The 15,942-nt window shown below is 48.8% G+C and overlaps 1 protein-coding gene across 4 annotated transcripts in view; it reads right to left on the bottom strand.

The window, feature by feature from the left end:
• Positions 1-15,942, bottom strand: part of TBC1D8 (TBC1 domain family member 8) — a 142,854-nt gene that overhangs the window by 32,630 nt on the left and 94,282 nt on the right. For all 4 annotated transcript variants that reach the window (XM_043467960.1, XM_043467962.1, XM_043467963.1 and 1 more), the window contains 6 exons: positions 9,961-10,168; positions 6,418-6,612; positions 5,357-5,524; positions 3,902-4,052; positions 2,371-2,585; positions 1,644-1,761 (listed from right to left, as the gene is read on the bottom strand). In XM_043467960.1, coding sequence (XP_043323895.1) covers positions 1,644-1,761; positions 2,371-2,585; positions 3,902-4,052; positions 5,357-5,524; positions 6,418-6,612; positions 9,961-10,168 — 1,055 coding nt within the window. The remainder of the gene's footprint in view (positions 1-1,643; positions 1,762-2,370; positions 2,586-3,901; positions 4,053-5,356; positions 5,525-6,417; positions 6,613-9,960; positions 10,169-15,942) is intronic.

The raw sequence follows: 15,942 nt of genomic DNA on the forward strand, positions 1-15,942 counted from the left end.
GGTGTGAGATAATGTGAATACGTTTTGTCCATTTTGGAAAAATGACAGTTTCTTATAAAGTTAAGCATACATCTAACTATGACCCAGGAATTCTACTCCTGGGTAAAGCCTAAGAAAAGTGTCAATATATACTCCAAAAAGACTTATACACAGATGATCATTGGGACTTATAACAAGAAACTGGAAACTCCAATGACTGGGATGAAAGAATCATGGTGTGAACGTACCATGAAATAGCACGCAGCAATGAAAAGGAACTGCTCATGCACCAATAGTATCTTGAGTGAAGGAAGTCAGAACATTCTCTACTATTACATTTATTCCAAGTTCAAGAACAAGCCAAGTAAACCTGTGGTGACAGAAATCAGTACCAGGTGTTGTGTGTGGCGGGAAGAGGAGGCAGGGAGCTTTGTGGGTTGTAGAAATGTTCCCTGTGCTGGGGCAGTGGTCCCATTATCATGGAGGGTCTCCTGGTCACTGCTGACTACCATCTGTCCCATCACCCAGTGAGGGCTTGGACAGCATGCCTCCCAGTGACCTCGAGGTTCTGGTTACTCCTTGCTGCTCTGTACAACATTCAATACCTCCCTTGATATGAAGGGAAGAGGGAAGCAAACCAATTAGCCACTCAAATACAGGAAGGGGGCCAGGGAAGACAGTCAAAGGCCACCTCCTTCCCATTCAGCCCTCCCTCCGTCCCAGTGTTCATAATACTCCCTCAGTTCTCAGACCTCAGTCTTCAAGCCTCTTCTTCCTGCCTTGTCCCTACATCCAGTCCTTTGCCAAATTCCATCTCAAACTGCTTCTTCTGTTTCTGATCCCACGGCTGCCACTCTAAGTTTAGGCCAATTCCACCTCTCATTCTGGATTATAATCAGGTATCCCTAAGTGTATCGCCCGGCCAGAGCAATTTCCGTGTCATTTTCTCCACGAGGAGGTAGCTGGGTCACAGAGAGGGTGCATATTCAAATCTCAACCACATGAAGGTCAGCAGCGGGCATGCCTGGGCACTAAGGGGTCATACACAGGTTTGCCTAGAGCCCAGGCGGTCACAAATGCCCTTTCTTACCATCAGTCTGGATAAGGGAGGAGTTCTCCTCCTCCGCCCTTTACGTCGGGCCCCACGGGTCTCCATTATTGCTCAGCTCCCTGCATCTCCTGTCTGCGCAAACTCCCTGGGGACCAAGAAGGAGAGCTCCTCTCTTTCCAGGCCTCAGCATCAGTGAAAAATCTCTTTGGTTTTCACTTTTCAACTTGCTTTTTGAACCTAGGAATTTTTCTTTCCTCAAGTTCAGCTATTCACATAAAATAATTTGTTCTTTATCCAAAATCTGTAAGAGGGGACTGCCCGGGGGTCCAGTGGTTAAGACTCTGTGCTCCCACCGCAGGAGGCATGGGTTTAATTCCTGGTCAGAGAACTAAGACACCGCACGCCACACAACGCAGCCAAAAAATAAAAATCTGTAAGCGTTTGTGGCAAAAAAGCAGCTGGGTTACCACATTCCACCTTTTTGCCAAAACTGTGCTGAGAGTTACATCAGTTAGTTTTGAAGATTCAAGAGTCAGACGGTGCTGGTGCAGGGACTAGCCGAGTCTCTGTATAACCACCCCGAGTGACAGAGGGGAAGGGAGGAGACACTTACCAATGACTCGCTGGTTGAAGTAGTCAGGCAGCATCCGCTCACACACGGCCACCAGCAGCCAGAAGGCTTCCTCCTCCTTAGCGTACAGCAGCAGAACGGAGGTCAGGATGTTCATGGACTGCTCAGGGGATTCACGGGGGAGCGGACAGTTACTGACCAGGTCACATGCACCACAGAGACATTCAACAGCACACAAGCCCATGATCCACAGAAGTCCAGACCACACAGATGAGAGATGCAGTATACCCAGCCAATCAAGACTGAGCTGGAGTGACCACAGTTATCAACGTGGGCCTCACAAGACCCGCTGGGCTGAATCATCAGCCACTACTTCGTCCCTGGCCCCAGGGAGTGATGCTGGGCTGGGCTGTGGAGCACGCCTTAGGCTCAGAACCCACTCCCACCAATCTCTGTGTCTATGTTCAGATTTTAAAATAATCCTGATGACTTCTGTATGGTTTAGTGGTAGGACGTTCCAGGGCGGCTTCATCAATGCCATCCTGCGGTGGAGGCTGGGAGGCCATGAAGGCCGAATGGCCTCCTGAGGACAGGGGCCTGCTCATGCCACGCTCTCCTGGGCACTGGTAACACTCCCCCCACATCATCAGCTGGTCTGCCCCCACGAGGCTGACTCCCTCACAGGGCAGTCCTTGGTACAGACGGCTAAAAACATTGCACCCGAGGCCTGGGTGGTTGGCCTGGGGCGGCCCTGCAGCGCACGGCTCACCTGGCAGTACCCGATCTTGGGGTTCCTGTGGGCGTAGGCCGTCAGGACTCTCCGCAATGCCGCGATGCCCGTTTCGTTTTGGAAGGCGGGGTGCTCCGGCAAGGAGCGGTGCAGGTCCCGCTCTATCTCCTCCGTCACCAGGCAACACTTTCCCATGGACTCCTCCACCAGGTTGCCGTAGTAACCGGGATGCGCGGCAAGGTCCGTGACGGCATCTGGTGATTTACAAGCAACATTTCAATGTTATGTGGCGGCCTGGATGGGAGGGGAGTTTGGGAGAGAATGGACACATGTGTACGTATGGCTGAGTCCTTTGCTGTTCACCTGAAACTCTCACAACGCTGTTAATCGGCTCTTCTCCAATATAAAACAAAAAGGTTTTTTAAAAATAACATTTCAAGGGGGGCTGATTTCTGGGAGAGAGTCCACATGGGGAAGGGCCTGTCCTGCCGGAGCACCTCAGTGAGATCTCACTATCTAAGCGACACAAAATAGTTAAGACCACACACGACCAAAAGGAACTTCACTTCTGCTAAAACAAAAAAGGAAAAATGAAATAATATGGCTTTTCTAAGAATAACCTTGCAGAGATGGGGGGAGAAGAGCTCATACTAAAAATAGCTTTATACTAACATACTTATAATCAGTTGTACTCCTCAGGAACAGATGCATGCATGTGGCCTATCTGCCACAACTCGAGAAAGCCCGTGTGCGGCAACGAAGACCCAGTGCAACCAAAGATAAAGTACAAACTAATTAAAAACAAAAATTATGTGGAACACACAAGGAGGCCCAGCCTCCAAAGGCTCCCAGAAGGGTCTCTGAGGAAGGTGGAGCCCTGGCCGCCACCCCCCCAGCACACCCTGACCGCAGGGCCCTCCCTTCCTGCTGGCGGGGCCCCCGATCCTTCACCCAAGGGCACCACGCGGCTCACAGAAGACGCCTCTGGAGACCGTGGCCCCAGGCTCAGCCCATCCACCGGCGAGCATCAGATGAGAGACGCCCCAAAGCAGCAGAGGGAGAGTCCCAGAGCCAGTGAAGCAGGAGGAGGATGCGGGCAGGAGAGAAGACCCCTCGGCTCCGTGTGCACCCCCCGCAGCCGGGGGACCAGGAGGAAGTGTCCCCAGAGGGAGCTATTGTAAAGCACAAAGTGAACGACTTCCGAAGATGTTTTCAGGTCTCTAGACACTGCACATCCAGGGGGTTCTGAACAGAATTCTGAGGACAATGAAGAGACTCATAAAATCACTGCTAAAGGGGAGGCGATCCCTCTGCCAGACCTCACGCTGACCGGGGACCCCACAGCCCAGAGGCTGCAGCAGCTTGGCCCACAGTCCCCACAGGAAGGTCCCAGGTCCCAGCCGGGCATGTCACAGGCCGAGAGGACCCATCTGCATGCGCGCACACACATGCACAAGCATGCACGCACACACACTCCCCGCCCCACCCCACCCCCAATGCAGTTCAAGGCCTCTGTCCTGTGTCTGCTCCAGAAATGAAAGTTGGGCCTGGAGACCCCAGAAACCCTCACCTGAGAAAAGAAGCCAGAGTCTGCCGCGCAGGGACTCGGGGATCCCCATGGCCACCAGCTTCCGGATCTTCTCTGTGCGGAACATGCACACTGTCCTGCCGTACTCCGCGAAGTGGTCGTTCCAGAGGCTCACCTTGATCTGCTCCCTGGACTGGAAGCGGAAACACGCTCGGCGTACGAAGAGGCACCGTCCAGAGCCCATCACAGAGGGCGCTCCCTCGGCTGAGAGAGCACCCACCTGTGCCAAGCAATTCGCTGGGCAGGCACCTCTGAACGTCCACCAGCATGCGGGATGTAAAGGTCACTAGCCCTTCAGGAATTCAGAGCCCCGTGGGAGACCTGACGTGAATAAAATGCCATTTCCTTGGCAAAGCTGACAGTAAGAGTGTGCTCATCTGAACTACGGCTGCTGCTGCTGCTGCATCTGAACTACTAAGGGAACGCAAAGCCGACGGAGGGTGGGGGGGGGCGGGGGTGGGGAAGCCCCTCAGGATGTCCACACCAAACCGACAGGTCAGCTCAGAGGGCAGAGGGGAGCCAGGGGCTCTCATGATGTGCCTGGAACTTCCTGACAGCCAGAGGGAAAACTGCCAACTGGAAAAAAAATGACGCCGTTCTCAGCAGCAGAGATGAGAAAGAGACATGTCTCTAGGCAACAGGAAATCCTTTCAAACTATGAATTTTGAAAATCCTTTAGAATTCCTAGCTGGCAGGAATGTTTCCGTGCCTTTTAAACAAGAAGTTTATGTATGCTCTTAATTATCTGTATTCTCCAGTCATGGGAGAGATGCACACATATAGCCAATATTCTTACTGGTTTAAACAATGGGCATTCAGTGAGCATCTCTGAACAGCACATCAGAAGGCTTCACTCTGAATAAATAAAGCTAACAATCCGTGATACATGAGCCATTAAGCGGCCAAGGGGCAGATATCCTGTTCACAGCCACCCTGGTACTGGCGGTGCCCACACAGCGTGCCTCCAGCCAGGGCACCATCTCACAGCTCAGCTTCCTGGTCTATCTACCACTGCCCACAGAGTCTCCCTGCGGAGGAGAAAACAATCACAAGTGTAACCAAGGTATTTTTAGCTTAGTAAAACTAGAAAACAGCTAGGGGCCAAAAAAGCAGCGCTGGACCTAGGAGTCCCGCTACACCACTGGATAAAAGGAGACAGACTTGTTCTGCACGTGGAAACCCCACCAGGAGAGCACGGACAGATGCTCCCTGAAGGGCGGGTGGAATGTCACTGCCCCCCGACGTCCCACCACATCCTCCACCCACCCGGAAGCGTTCAGGCCACTGGCATCTCTGACCCCTTCCACTTTTGGCCAATGAGGCAAAGAGGCATCGGTGCCCAGGTTGCCTAGTAACCTGTGTCAGGCCCACCCCGGGAGGGGCCTGGAAGCCACGCCCCACCACCTCCGCGTGCGGGGGCGGAGCCACGTCGCTCACCAATCTCGAGTCGGGGCTCTGGCTGCCCGACGGCCGGAAAGCCTCGGGGTGCAACCGTGGGCTCGTTTCTTTCTCCTTTTCCTCGCTATTTTGCGAAGACACCATCTCAAGACCCCCAAACCTGTGGTTGCCACTGCACAAGCTTGTTGAATGAAACACAGGTGAGGTCTGCATGGGAAGGAAAAAAAAAGAATGACAGAAGGAGAAAGTCACTGCTTTAGTTACGGGGCAGTCTTTGTCTTTGGGTGTGTGAGCATAATAAACTTAAACATGCCTATCTGCTTGGGACTTACAGGAAAGGCACTCTTAACACTAGACCCAACGGAGTGGATATTCAAGAAAGAGCCTGGTCCACACGGGGCTTTCCCAGAGCACGGCCCCACGCGGGGCCAGGAAGGAGACATCGCACCCTCAGCATCTAAAACTGAGGATGGGCATCTGGAGAAAGCAGCTCTAGGGAACTGAGAGACTTCCTCTCCTTTCCTCCTGTCACTACTCAGATGAAGAGGTCCAGAAACAAGGAAGAATTAGGGACTAGGTCCAGCAGATCTGGACCTACTGTGGCAGCTGTCCAACCTTAAAGACAGTGATTCATCTCTTTGGGCAATTTACATCTGTCCCCAAATACTATAACATCATCCCCTCCAGCCTCAGGGGGATGAGGGCACTGACCTAATAAAGAGGGTGTCCACTCACCTGTGTCTTGGTTCCCCATCAATCCCTCCAACCTCTGAGAAGATGGCCTGTTGATCCCTGACACGTGAGTGTACCCCATCAACCCCTCTAACCTGTAAGCCCCATGAGCCCCTCTAACCTGTGAGTGAGTCCCCTTCAACCCCCTCTAACCCTGCCATACCCACTCAGGACACCCAGCGCATTAAGGATGATATTAGATTGTCTGCTCCCCAGGTCCAGCATCACTAACATTTTTCTGGTACCCAAGTGGGTTATCCTTACATGCACTCCCCTTTAAAGACACCTGCCCTCCTGCCCTAGAGGTGCTGGGCGGGGGGGGAATGAATTTTCAGTTTACAGACTCCTGCTGTCTCCAAGGATCATACCAGGTCCTCATCCACGGTGGTGTCATAGTGCACAGGGTGGTCGGCATGCACCAGCTTCAGTCTCGCCAGCAGACCCTCCACCAGGCTGTCACGATCCCTGAGGTCAATGAACTGGAAGGCCATCTTACTCCGGATGCTGACGATGATGGGGTTTGGCAGCAGACTGGTGTCCTCCATTTTCTCGATGCTCACAACCTGTTGCAGACAGTCACGCACACAAAGGCACAGCAAGGGAAAAGAGGGGCAGGTGTTCAATTGCAGGTTCAGAAAAGAGAGAGAGAAGGACAAACCCAATAACTGCAATAAGGAATTAATACAAAGGTAGAAGGGTGGGATGCGGCGTAGTCACAACAGCCCAAGGTGGGAGTAGTTCAAGTGCCCCTGGCTGGATTAACAGATGAGAACATAACCAAAACATGGGTCAACACAAAATGGAACATTATTCAGTCTTAAAAGGGATGGATATTCTTTTTTTTTTGCTGAACTGTGTTGCATACAGGATCTTAATTCCCTGACCAGGAATTGAACCTGTATCCCCTGCATTGACAGGCAGATTCTTAACCACTGGACCCAGGAAGTCCCAGAAAGGATGGATATTCTGACAAGTGCTGCAGTATGGATTCACCTTGAGGGCGTTCTGCTAAGTGATACAGCCGGTCACAAAATGACAAATTTTGTAGGATTTCACTGGTAGAAGAGACCTAAAGAGGTCAGGGCTTCCCAGGTACGTCAGTGGTAAGGAATCCACCTGCCAATGCAGGAGACATAAAAGACGCAGATTTGATCCCTGGGTCGGGAAGATCCCCTGGAGGAGGAAATGGCAACCCACTCCAGTATTCTTGCCTAGAGAATTCCATGGTCACAGGAACATGGCGGGCTACAGTCCATGGGGTCGCAAAGAGTTGGACATGACTAAGCACAGGGAGTCAGGATTCACAGAGGCAGAAAGGAGGGTGGTGGATGCCTGGGGCTGGAGGAGAGGGATTTGGGGTGCTATTGTTTAATGGGGACAGGTGTCAGTTTGGAAAGATGAAAAAATTCTGGTGATGGTTGCACAAAATGTGAATGTACTTAATACCACTGAACCATAACACTTAAAAATGGTTAAAATGGTAAATGTCATGTATATGTTCAGTTCAGTTCAGTTGCTCAGTTGTGTCCAACTCCTTCGACCCCATGGACTGCAACACGGCAGGCCTCCCTGTCTATCACCAACTCCTGGAGCTTACTCAAACTCATGTCCATTGAGTCGGTGATGCCATCCAACCATCTCATTCTCTGTCGTCCCCTTCTCCTCCCGCCTTCAATCTTTCCCAGCATCAGGGGTCTTTTCAAATGAGTCGGTTCTTCGCATCAGGTGGCCAGAGTATTGGAGTTTCAGCTTCAGCATCAGTCCTTCCAATGAATATTCAGGACTGATTTCCTTTAGGATGGGCTGGTTGGATCCCTTTGTAGTCCAAGGGACTCTCAAGAGTCTTCTCCAGCACCACAGTTCAAAAGCATCAACTCTTCAGTGCTCAGCTTTCTTTATAGTCCAACTCTCATATCCATACATGACTATTGGAAAACCCATAGATTTGACTAGACAGACCTTTGTTGACATAGTAATATCTCTGCTTTTTAATAAGCTGTCTAGGTTGGTCATAACTTTTCTTCCAAGGAGCAAGTGTCTCTTAATTTCATGGCTGCAGTCACCATCTGGAGTGAGTTTGGAACCCCCAAAAATAAAGTCTGCCACTGTTTCCCCATCTATTTGCCATGAAGTGATGGGACCAGATGCCATGATCTTAGTTTTCTGAATGTTGAGTTTAAGCCAACATTTTCAATCTCCTCTTTCACTTTCATCCAGAGGCTCTTTAGTTCTTCGCTTTCTGCCACTAGGGTGGTGTCATCTGCATATCTGAGGTTATTGATAACTCTCCCAGCAATCTTGATTCCAGCTTGTGCTTCATCCAACCCAGCGTTTCTCATGATGTACTCTGCATATAAGTTAAATAAGCAGTGTGACAATATACAGCCTTGACATACTCCTTTTCCTATTTGGAACCAGTCTGTTGTTCCATGTCCAGTTCTAACTGTTGCTCCCTGACCTGCATACAGGTTTCTCAAGAGGCAGGTCAGGTGGTCTGGTATTCCCATCTCTTTAAGAATTTTCCACAGTTTGTGGTGATCCACACAGTCAAAGGCTTTGGCATAGTCAATAAAGCAGAAAAAGATGTTTTTCTGGAACTCTCTTGCTTTTTTGATGATCCAGCAGATGTTGGCAATTTGATCTCTGGTTCCTCTGCCTTTTCTAAGAACTAGCTTGAACATCTGGAAGTTCACGGTTCACATATTGCTGAAGCCTGGCTTGGAGAATTTTGAGCATTACTTTACTAGCGTGTGAGATGAGTGCAATTGTGCAGTAGTTTGAACATTCTTTGGCATTGCCTTTCTTTGGGACTGGAATGAAAACTGACCTTTTCCAGTCCTGTGGCCACTGCTGTGTCTTCCAAATTTGCTGGCATATTGAGTGCAGCACTTTCACAGCATCATCTTTAGGATTTGAAATAGCTCAGCTGGAATTCCATCCCCTCCACAAGCTTTGTTCATAGTGATGCTTCCTAAGGCCCACTTGACTTCACATTATATGTATAGAATTAAAAAAAAATAACTATATAAGGAATTCTTGCTGTGCTCTAAGGGTATTTGTAAAATGAAGTCATCTGCTGCAGAAAAATGGGGGTCCATCACGTGAATGAAAAAATTGAGTTTTTCTGAGTGTTGCTTAGTCCGTATTGACATTTGACAGAGCTGTGGATCCTGTCACAACAGACCTGCCCCGAAACCACAGGACTGAGCTCAGCAGATCTCAAAGCAGACTCTACTTCCAAGAAGAGAACTCTGGAATTTTATAGCTGGACAGTAAAAGTGTTAGTTGCTCAGTCGTGTCTAACTCTTTGCAACCCCACGGACTGTAGCTCACCAGGCTCCTCTGTCCACGGGATTCTTCAGGCAAGAATACTGGAGTGGGTAGCCATTGACTTCTGCAGGGACGGTTCTGACTCAGGGGTCAAACCCGGGTTTCTCGCATTACAGGCGGATTCTTTACCATCTGAGCCACCAGGAAGAGAACCATTTTTCTAAATTTTTACATATAATTCCAGAAGGATATACAAACGAAGCAACTTGACATTTCTTTTCAAAAGGTGATTTTTTTAATAAGTCGCTTTTTTCTCTTCTGTCTTGGTGGGTGAAAGGGGAGGACTCCTTCCTAAGGGCTGTTGGAAAAGCTTTCATTGCTAGGCATGAACATTTTAATAAGAGCTTTATCAGTAACGTGGAGGCCAGGGTGCCTGTTCTCACCATTCACATCTATGCAAATTTCAGGTTGCCAGGCAACAACAGAAAAAAGCAGGGGCCCCTGGTCAACTCAGGCCAAGCATCCCTCTAGACTCGCCCATCCTCAGAGGCAGAGCCTTGCCCTGTGAGCATCCATCCCCTCCGTCTCCCAGCAACCACAACCCCCCCGCCCCCCGCCCCACGGGAGGAGGGTAGGTCTACCTCTCGGAGTGGTAGGATGACTTTGCAGCAACCGGCCTCCTTGCTGGCAAAGCAGATGTAACTGTCGGAGGTGAACATCTGTCCGGCGGTGTGACAGCGGCTGAACGGGGTCCAGAGGGAACAGTCCAGGACAGCGTGCAGCTTCTCCCGCCTTGGAAGCCTGAAGAAGGCCCGGAAGAACTCGTTCTGTGCCCGAGCTTCCAGGTCCCTGGCAGAGGAGGGAGAAGGGGGAGAGGCAGACATGTGACTGAACTCACTAGATTATAAATAAAACACTTTTAAACCCCTGGCACAACCTGATATAGAAGGGGATGCAGAAAGGTGCTAGGCCCCAGCTCCTGCACCTCTCCAGCCCCTCACCGCCCCACGGCCAACGTCTGGAGTGAGAACCAGAGGCCGAACAAGCCACCTCTGCACAGAGGTGATGCAGCGAACACAGGCCAGGGCAAGTGTGCCTTCCTGGCTTGAGGAACACCATGAATTATGACAAAGCAAATGTGTAAGAATCTAGTATGAACTCTCCTACTCTGCTGGTGGAAATGTAAACTGTTGCAGCCACTGTGGAGAACAGTTTGGAGGTTCCTTAAGAAACTAAAAACACGCTGATGTTTGGTAGCAACCAACACAATACTGTAAAGCAATTATCCTTCAACTAAAAATAACTAAACTTTTTAAAAAACTAAAAATAGACCCTGAAATCATATGACCCTGAAGTCCCACTTCTGGGCATATATTGGTGAATGGAAATGGTAACTCAAAAAGATACACATACCCGAGTGTTCACTGCAGCACTGTTTACAAGAGCCAGGACATGGAAGCAACCTCAATGCCCATCCACAGTTGAACAGATAAAGAAGATGTGGTATGTATAATATATACAGCAGAATATTACTCATACATAAAAAAAGAATGAACTAATGCCATTTGCAGCAATAGGGATGGACAGAGAGAGAGAATCATATTAAATGAAGTAAGACAGAGAAAGACAAATACCATATCTATCACTTATTTGTAGGATCTAAAAAATTATACAAATGAACTTATTTACAAAATAGACTCACAGGCTTAGAAAACACACTTATGGTTACCAAAGGGGAAAGGCAGGGTAGGGGTAAATTAGAAGTTTAAGATTAACACACACACACTACTATATATAAAGCAGGTAATCACAAGAACCGACTGTATATAGCACAAGGAACTCTACTCAATACTCTGATAATCTATATGGAAAAAGAATCTTAAAAAGAATGGATACATGTACATGGGGAGCTGAGCCACTCTGCGGGACACCTGAAACGAACACAGCATTGTAAGCCAACTACTGTGTGTGCTCAGTCACTTCCGTCGTGTCCTACTCTCTGTGACCCCGTGGACTGCAGCCCACCAGGTCCTCTGTCCATGGGATTCTCCAGGCAAGAATACTGGAGTGGGTTGCCATGCCCTCCTCCAGGGGATCTTCCCAACCCAGGGATCGAACCCATGTCTCTTGTCTCCTTAACTGGCAGGTCTGTTCTTTACCACTGAGCCACCAAGGAAGTATCTAATGTAAAATCAAAATTAAATTAAAAAAACAAGGTCTAGAGAGAGAACCTTGAAGTGCCAGTGAAAAGCAGAAGCTGGCCAGCCAAGGAGCCTGCACACATTTACTGGCTTCAGGGGCCCCAAGACTCTCTCCTGAGATGAATTGTGTGAGGTCCCCCTAAAATCGTGGGCTATCCTCATCTCACCCCATCCTTTACATCTGCAGAATTGATATTTCCTGGTGAAGTGTCAGGGCCACTCCACCTGTTCCTCATTCCCACCCTCTGGAAAGCCCCCTCCCAGGCCTCGCCCCGCTGGCCCCGTGGCCCCCTGGATCCCGCACCTGCATCGGGAGGGTCAGGCGGTCCTCTGGAGAGCCCTGTCCGCCCTAAGGTGTCTCAGGGACCCGGGGGACGGCGCCCCATCCCCTCCTCCCTGCTCCCCGGGGAGGTCCGAGCTCGCTCTGCTCTGTGCCCCGAAGTTCCAGGGGAGCACCCGAGCAGCAATCGTGACTAACGGGTAATCCGACCCTAAGGGCACCTTCAAAGCCAGTGTCTGGGAACGGAAGTAAAGCTACATCAACAAAAGGGGGAGGAGCATCCCAGCCCCACACTGTGCCCTGAGCAAGAAGAGCCTGTTTTCCTCAAGTTCAACCTGGGCTGTCCTGGCAGGATGTCAAGTTGGCTGAGTCATTACCTGTTTACGGCCTCAGGCTGACGTCTCCAGGACAGAGAGCTGCGAGTGAGACCCTGCCAGGAGCTGGCGGGAACGATGTGCCTTTCACTTTTGGAGGAAGTCCCTCAAGCGCAGTGACCGGCAAAATACGCCACGGACCAAAACCCTGACGTCCACCTCAGGGCCCCAGACACCCGAGGGCTAGGCAAAGCCACCAGTGGCCATCGCTGGGGCCCTTTGTGCCCATTCTCTCCTCTCCTTTCTACAGGTTTCCAGAACTTGGGGGTGGGGCCGACAGTCTGGTAGAATTCACCTGTTTCTGCAAGATTCTCAACACAGATGAGTTTTGTTCCAACATGGATGATGTTTCCCAAAGGGTCCTAAGTGCTACAGACCTTCCATTTTCCTTTCCTTTGCTCATTTCTACCCCAGATTAAAAATGCCACCCCTGGAAGTACAGTCATGATAGAACATCAGGAACTGTGTGAAGAATCGCCCACGATCCCAAGCCCGTGGACAGACCAGAGCACTTCAGCTGTGAGCTGGCCTCCCCATCTGTGTGCAAACGTGGTAAAAGATGTCAAAGCTCTCCTTGGTGGTTTCTATGAGTGCTTTTCTTTCTGTTCACATTTATTTATTTGGCTGCACCCGGTCCTGGCTGCATCACGTGGGATCTTCAGTCTTCATTGCAGCATGCAGGATCTTTGGTTGAGGCATAGGACTCTTAGTTGCGGTATGTGGGATCTAGTTCCCTGATCAGGGATCTAACCCAGGCCCCCGGCACTGGCAACACAGTCTTAGCCACTGGACCACCAGGGAAATCCCTCCTTGAGCTCTTGAACAATGCATACAACAGGGATGGCTTTCTTCATTTTTAACAGATCTTTGTAAGCTGGACTAAAAACACCTAGGTATCAAATGATATAGAGACAGCTAAAGAAATATGGGAGAGAGACGACCCTCTGTACTGGGTTGTCTTCTGGGCCCTGAGATGGAGCGGGACTCAGTGATGGTAAGCCTGGGACCAGAAGTACACAGAGGAGCTAGAGGCTGGGAGTCAGAAGACCAAAAGGTCCTCTTTCATAAGAGCGGTGAGCGGCATCCACACTCCACAAAGAACTCTCAGATTATCGGAAATGACACAACAACGAGTGAAACTCAGTGGGATTTTACCCAAAACTCCACTTTTGTTTTCAAAAGTGATCAATTTACAATATACACATGGCAGGAAGGGTCTCTGAATCCTTTCTGAACTCATGAAAACTCTTAGACACTGCCTGTCATTCAGACACCACTAATTAAAAAGACACACATTCCCCTAAATGCCCTAAATGTTCAGAGAAGACAGAAGACATTGTAGTCTGCCAGGCTCCTCTGTCCATGGAATTCTCCAGGCCAGAATACTGGAATGGATAGCCATTTCCTTCTCCAGGGGATCTTCCTGACCCAGGGATCAAACCTGCATCTCCTGCATTGGCAGGCAAAATCTTTACCACTGAGGCATCAGGGAAGCCCTTAAGGAATGTTAAGCAATGTTAAAAATAGATGAATGTTTTTTAAAAAAGTTTTAATGAGGAGTGGCTCCTAAAAAAATTAAACCAGAATTACAATATGATCCAATAATTCTACTGGTGGGCATGTGTCCAAAAGAACTGAAAGCAGAGTCTTGAAGAGGTATTTGCACACCCATATTCACAGCAACATTATTCAGAACAGCCAAAGGGAGAAGGAACTCGGTATCCAGAGAGTAAGCAAAACGCAGTATATATGTACAATGGAGTGTTGTTATTCAGTCTTAAAAAGGAAGGAGATTCTGACCGTCTACAGGGTGGATGAACCTTGAGGACATTACGCAAAGTAAAGTAGGACAGTCACACACACACACCCCGCAAGCAAACTCTTTAGGATTTCACTAGAGGAGGCAGATCACAGACATAGAAAGTAGAAGGGGGGGTGCCAGGGACTTGGCGATGGGTGGGGAGTCAGTGTTGAATGCGGACAGAGTTCGATTTTGAAAGCTGAGATCTCTAAAGATGCATGGCGGTGATGATTACACGGCAACATGAATGTACTTAATGCCACCGAACCATAGGCTTAAAAGTGATCAAGATGATCACTAATGATTAGGAAAACGCAAATCAAAACCACAATGAGACATCACCGGGCACAGGTCAGAAGAGTTGTCACCAAAACGAACACTAGCAATAAATGTTGGTGAGGATGTGAAAAAAAAAGGGAAACCTTTACACTGTTGGTGGGAATGGAAATTGGTGCAGACACTATGGGGAAGAGTATGGAGGTTCCTCAGAAAACTAAAAGACCATATGACCGAGTAATTCCACTAAGATCACGGCATCTGGTCCCATCACTTCATGGCAAATAGATGGGGGAAAAATAGAAAAGTGACAGACTTTATTTTCTTGGGCTCCAAAATCATTGCGGGTGATGACTACAGCCATGAAATTAAGACATTTGCTTCTTGGAAGAAAAGTTATGATAAACCTAGACAGCATACTAAAAAGCAGAGACAGCACTTTGCCAGCAAAGGTCAAAGCTGTGGTTTTTCCGGTAGTCATGTATGGGTGTGAGAGCTGGATCATAAAGAAGGCTGAGCGTCAAAGAACTGATGCTTTTGAGCTGTGGTGCCGGAGAAGACCCTTGAGAGTCCTTTGTACAGCAAGGAGATCAAACCGGTCGATCCTAAAGGAAATGAACCTTGAATATTCATCAGAAGGACTGAAGCTGAAGTTGCAGTGCTGTAGCCACTGATGTGAAGAGCCAACTCACTGGAAAAGACCCCGATACTGGAGAAAATTGAAGGCAGGAGGAGAAGAGGATGACAGAGGATGAGATGCTTGGATGGCATCACTGACTCAATGGACATGAATTTGAGCAAACTCCGGGAGATGGTGAGGGACAGGGAAGCCTGGCATGGGGTCATAAAGAGTGGGAAATGAACTAGAGACTGAACAACAATTCCACTCCTGGGTATGTATCCCCCGAAAAACAGAAGCAGTAATTTGAAAAAGATACATGCACTCCAATGTTCACAGCAGTGCTATTTACAATTTCCAAGATGTGGACACAACCTAGGTATTCATCAGCAGATGAACAGATAAAGATGTGGTATGTATATACAACGGAATATTATTCAAACATCTAAAAAGAGTGACATTTTGTCATTTAGCAACATGGATGGGATGGACTTGGAGAGCATTATGCCAAGTGAAGTAAGTCAGAGAAAGGCAAATACCATATGATACCATTTATATATAGAATCTCAAATACAACAAACTAGTGAATAAAACAAAAAAAGCAGACTCATAGAGAACAAACTAGTGGTTACTAGTGGAGAGAGAAGAGAGGGAGAGACAATACAGGAGTGAGGGATTTAAAAAACGATTATTGTGGGATAATATAAAATCATATTGGGGACGTCTCTGGTTTCCAGTAGTTAAGACTCCATGCTTCCCTGCCTAGATATCCATCAACAGATCAATGTATAAGGAAGTTGTGGTACATGTATACAATGGAATATTGCTCAGCCATAAAAAGGGACACATCTGAATCAGTTCTCGCGAGGGAGATGAACCCAGAGCTTGTTATACAGAGTGGAGTAAGTTAGAAAGAGAAAAACAAATATCATGTATTAACACATATATATGGCATCCAGAAAACAGGTACTGATGGACCTATCTTCAGGGCAGGAATAGAGACGCAGACACAGAGAACAGATTTGTAAGCACATGGGGAGAGGGGAGGGTGGGATGAAGTGAGAGAGTAGCA

The sequence above is a fragment of the Cervus canadensis genome, chromosome 5 (genome assembly GCF_019320065.1).
Source record: "Cervus canadensis isolate Bull #8, Minnesota chromosome 5, ASM1932006v1, whole genome shotgun sequence".
Lineage (NCBI taxonomy): Eukaryota > Metazoa > Chordata > Mammalia > Artiodactyla > Cervidae > Cervus > Cervus canadensis.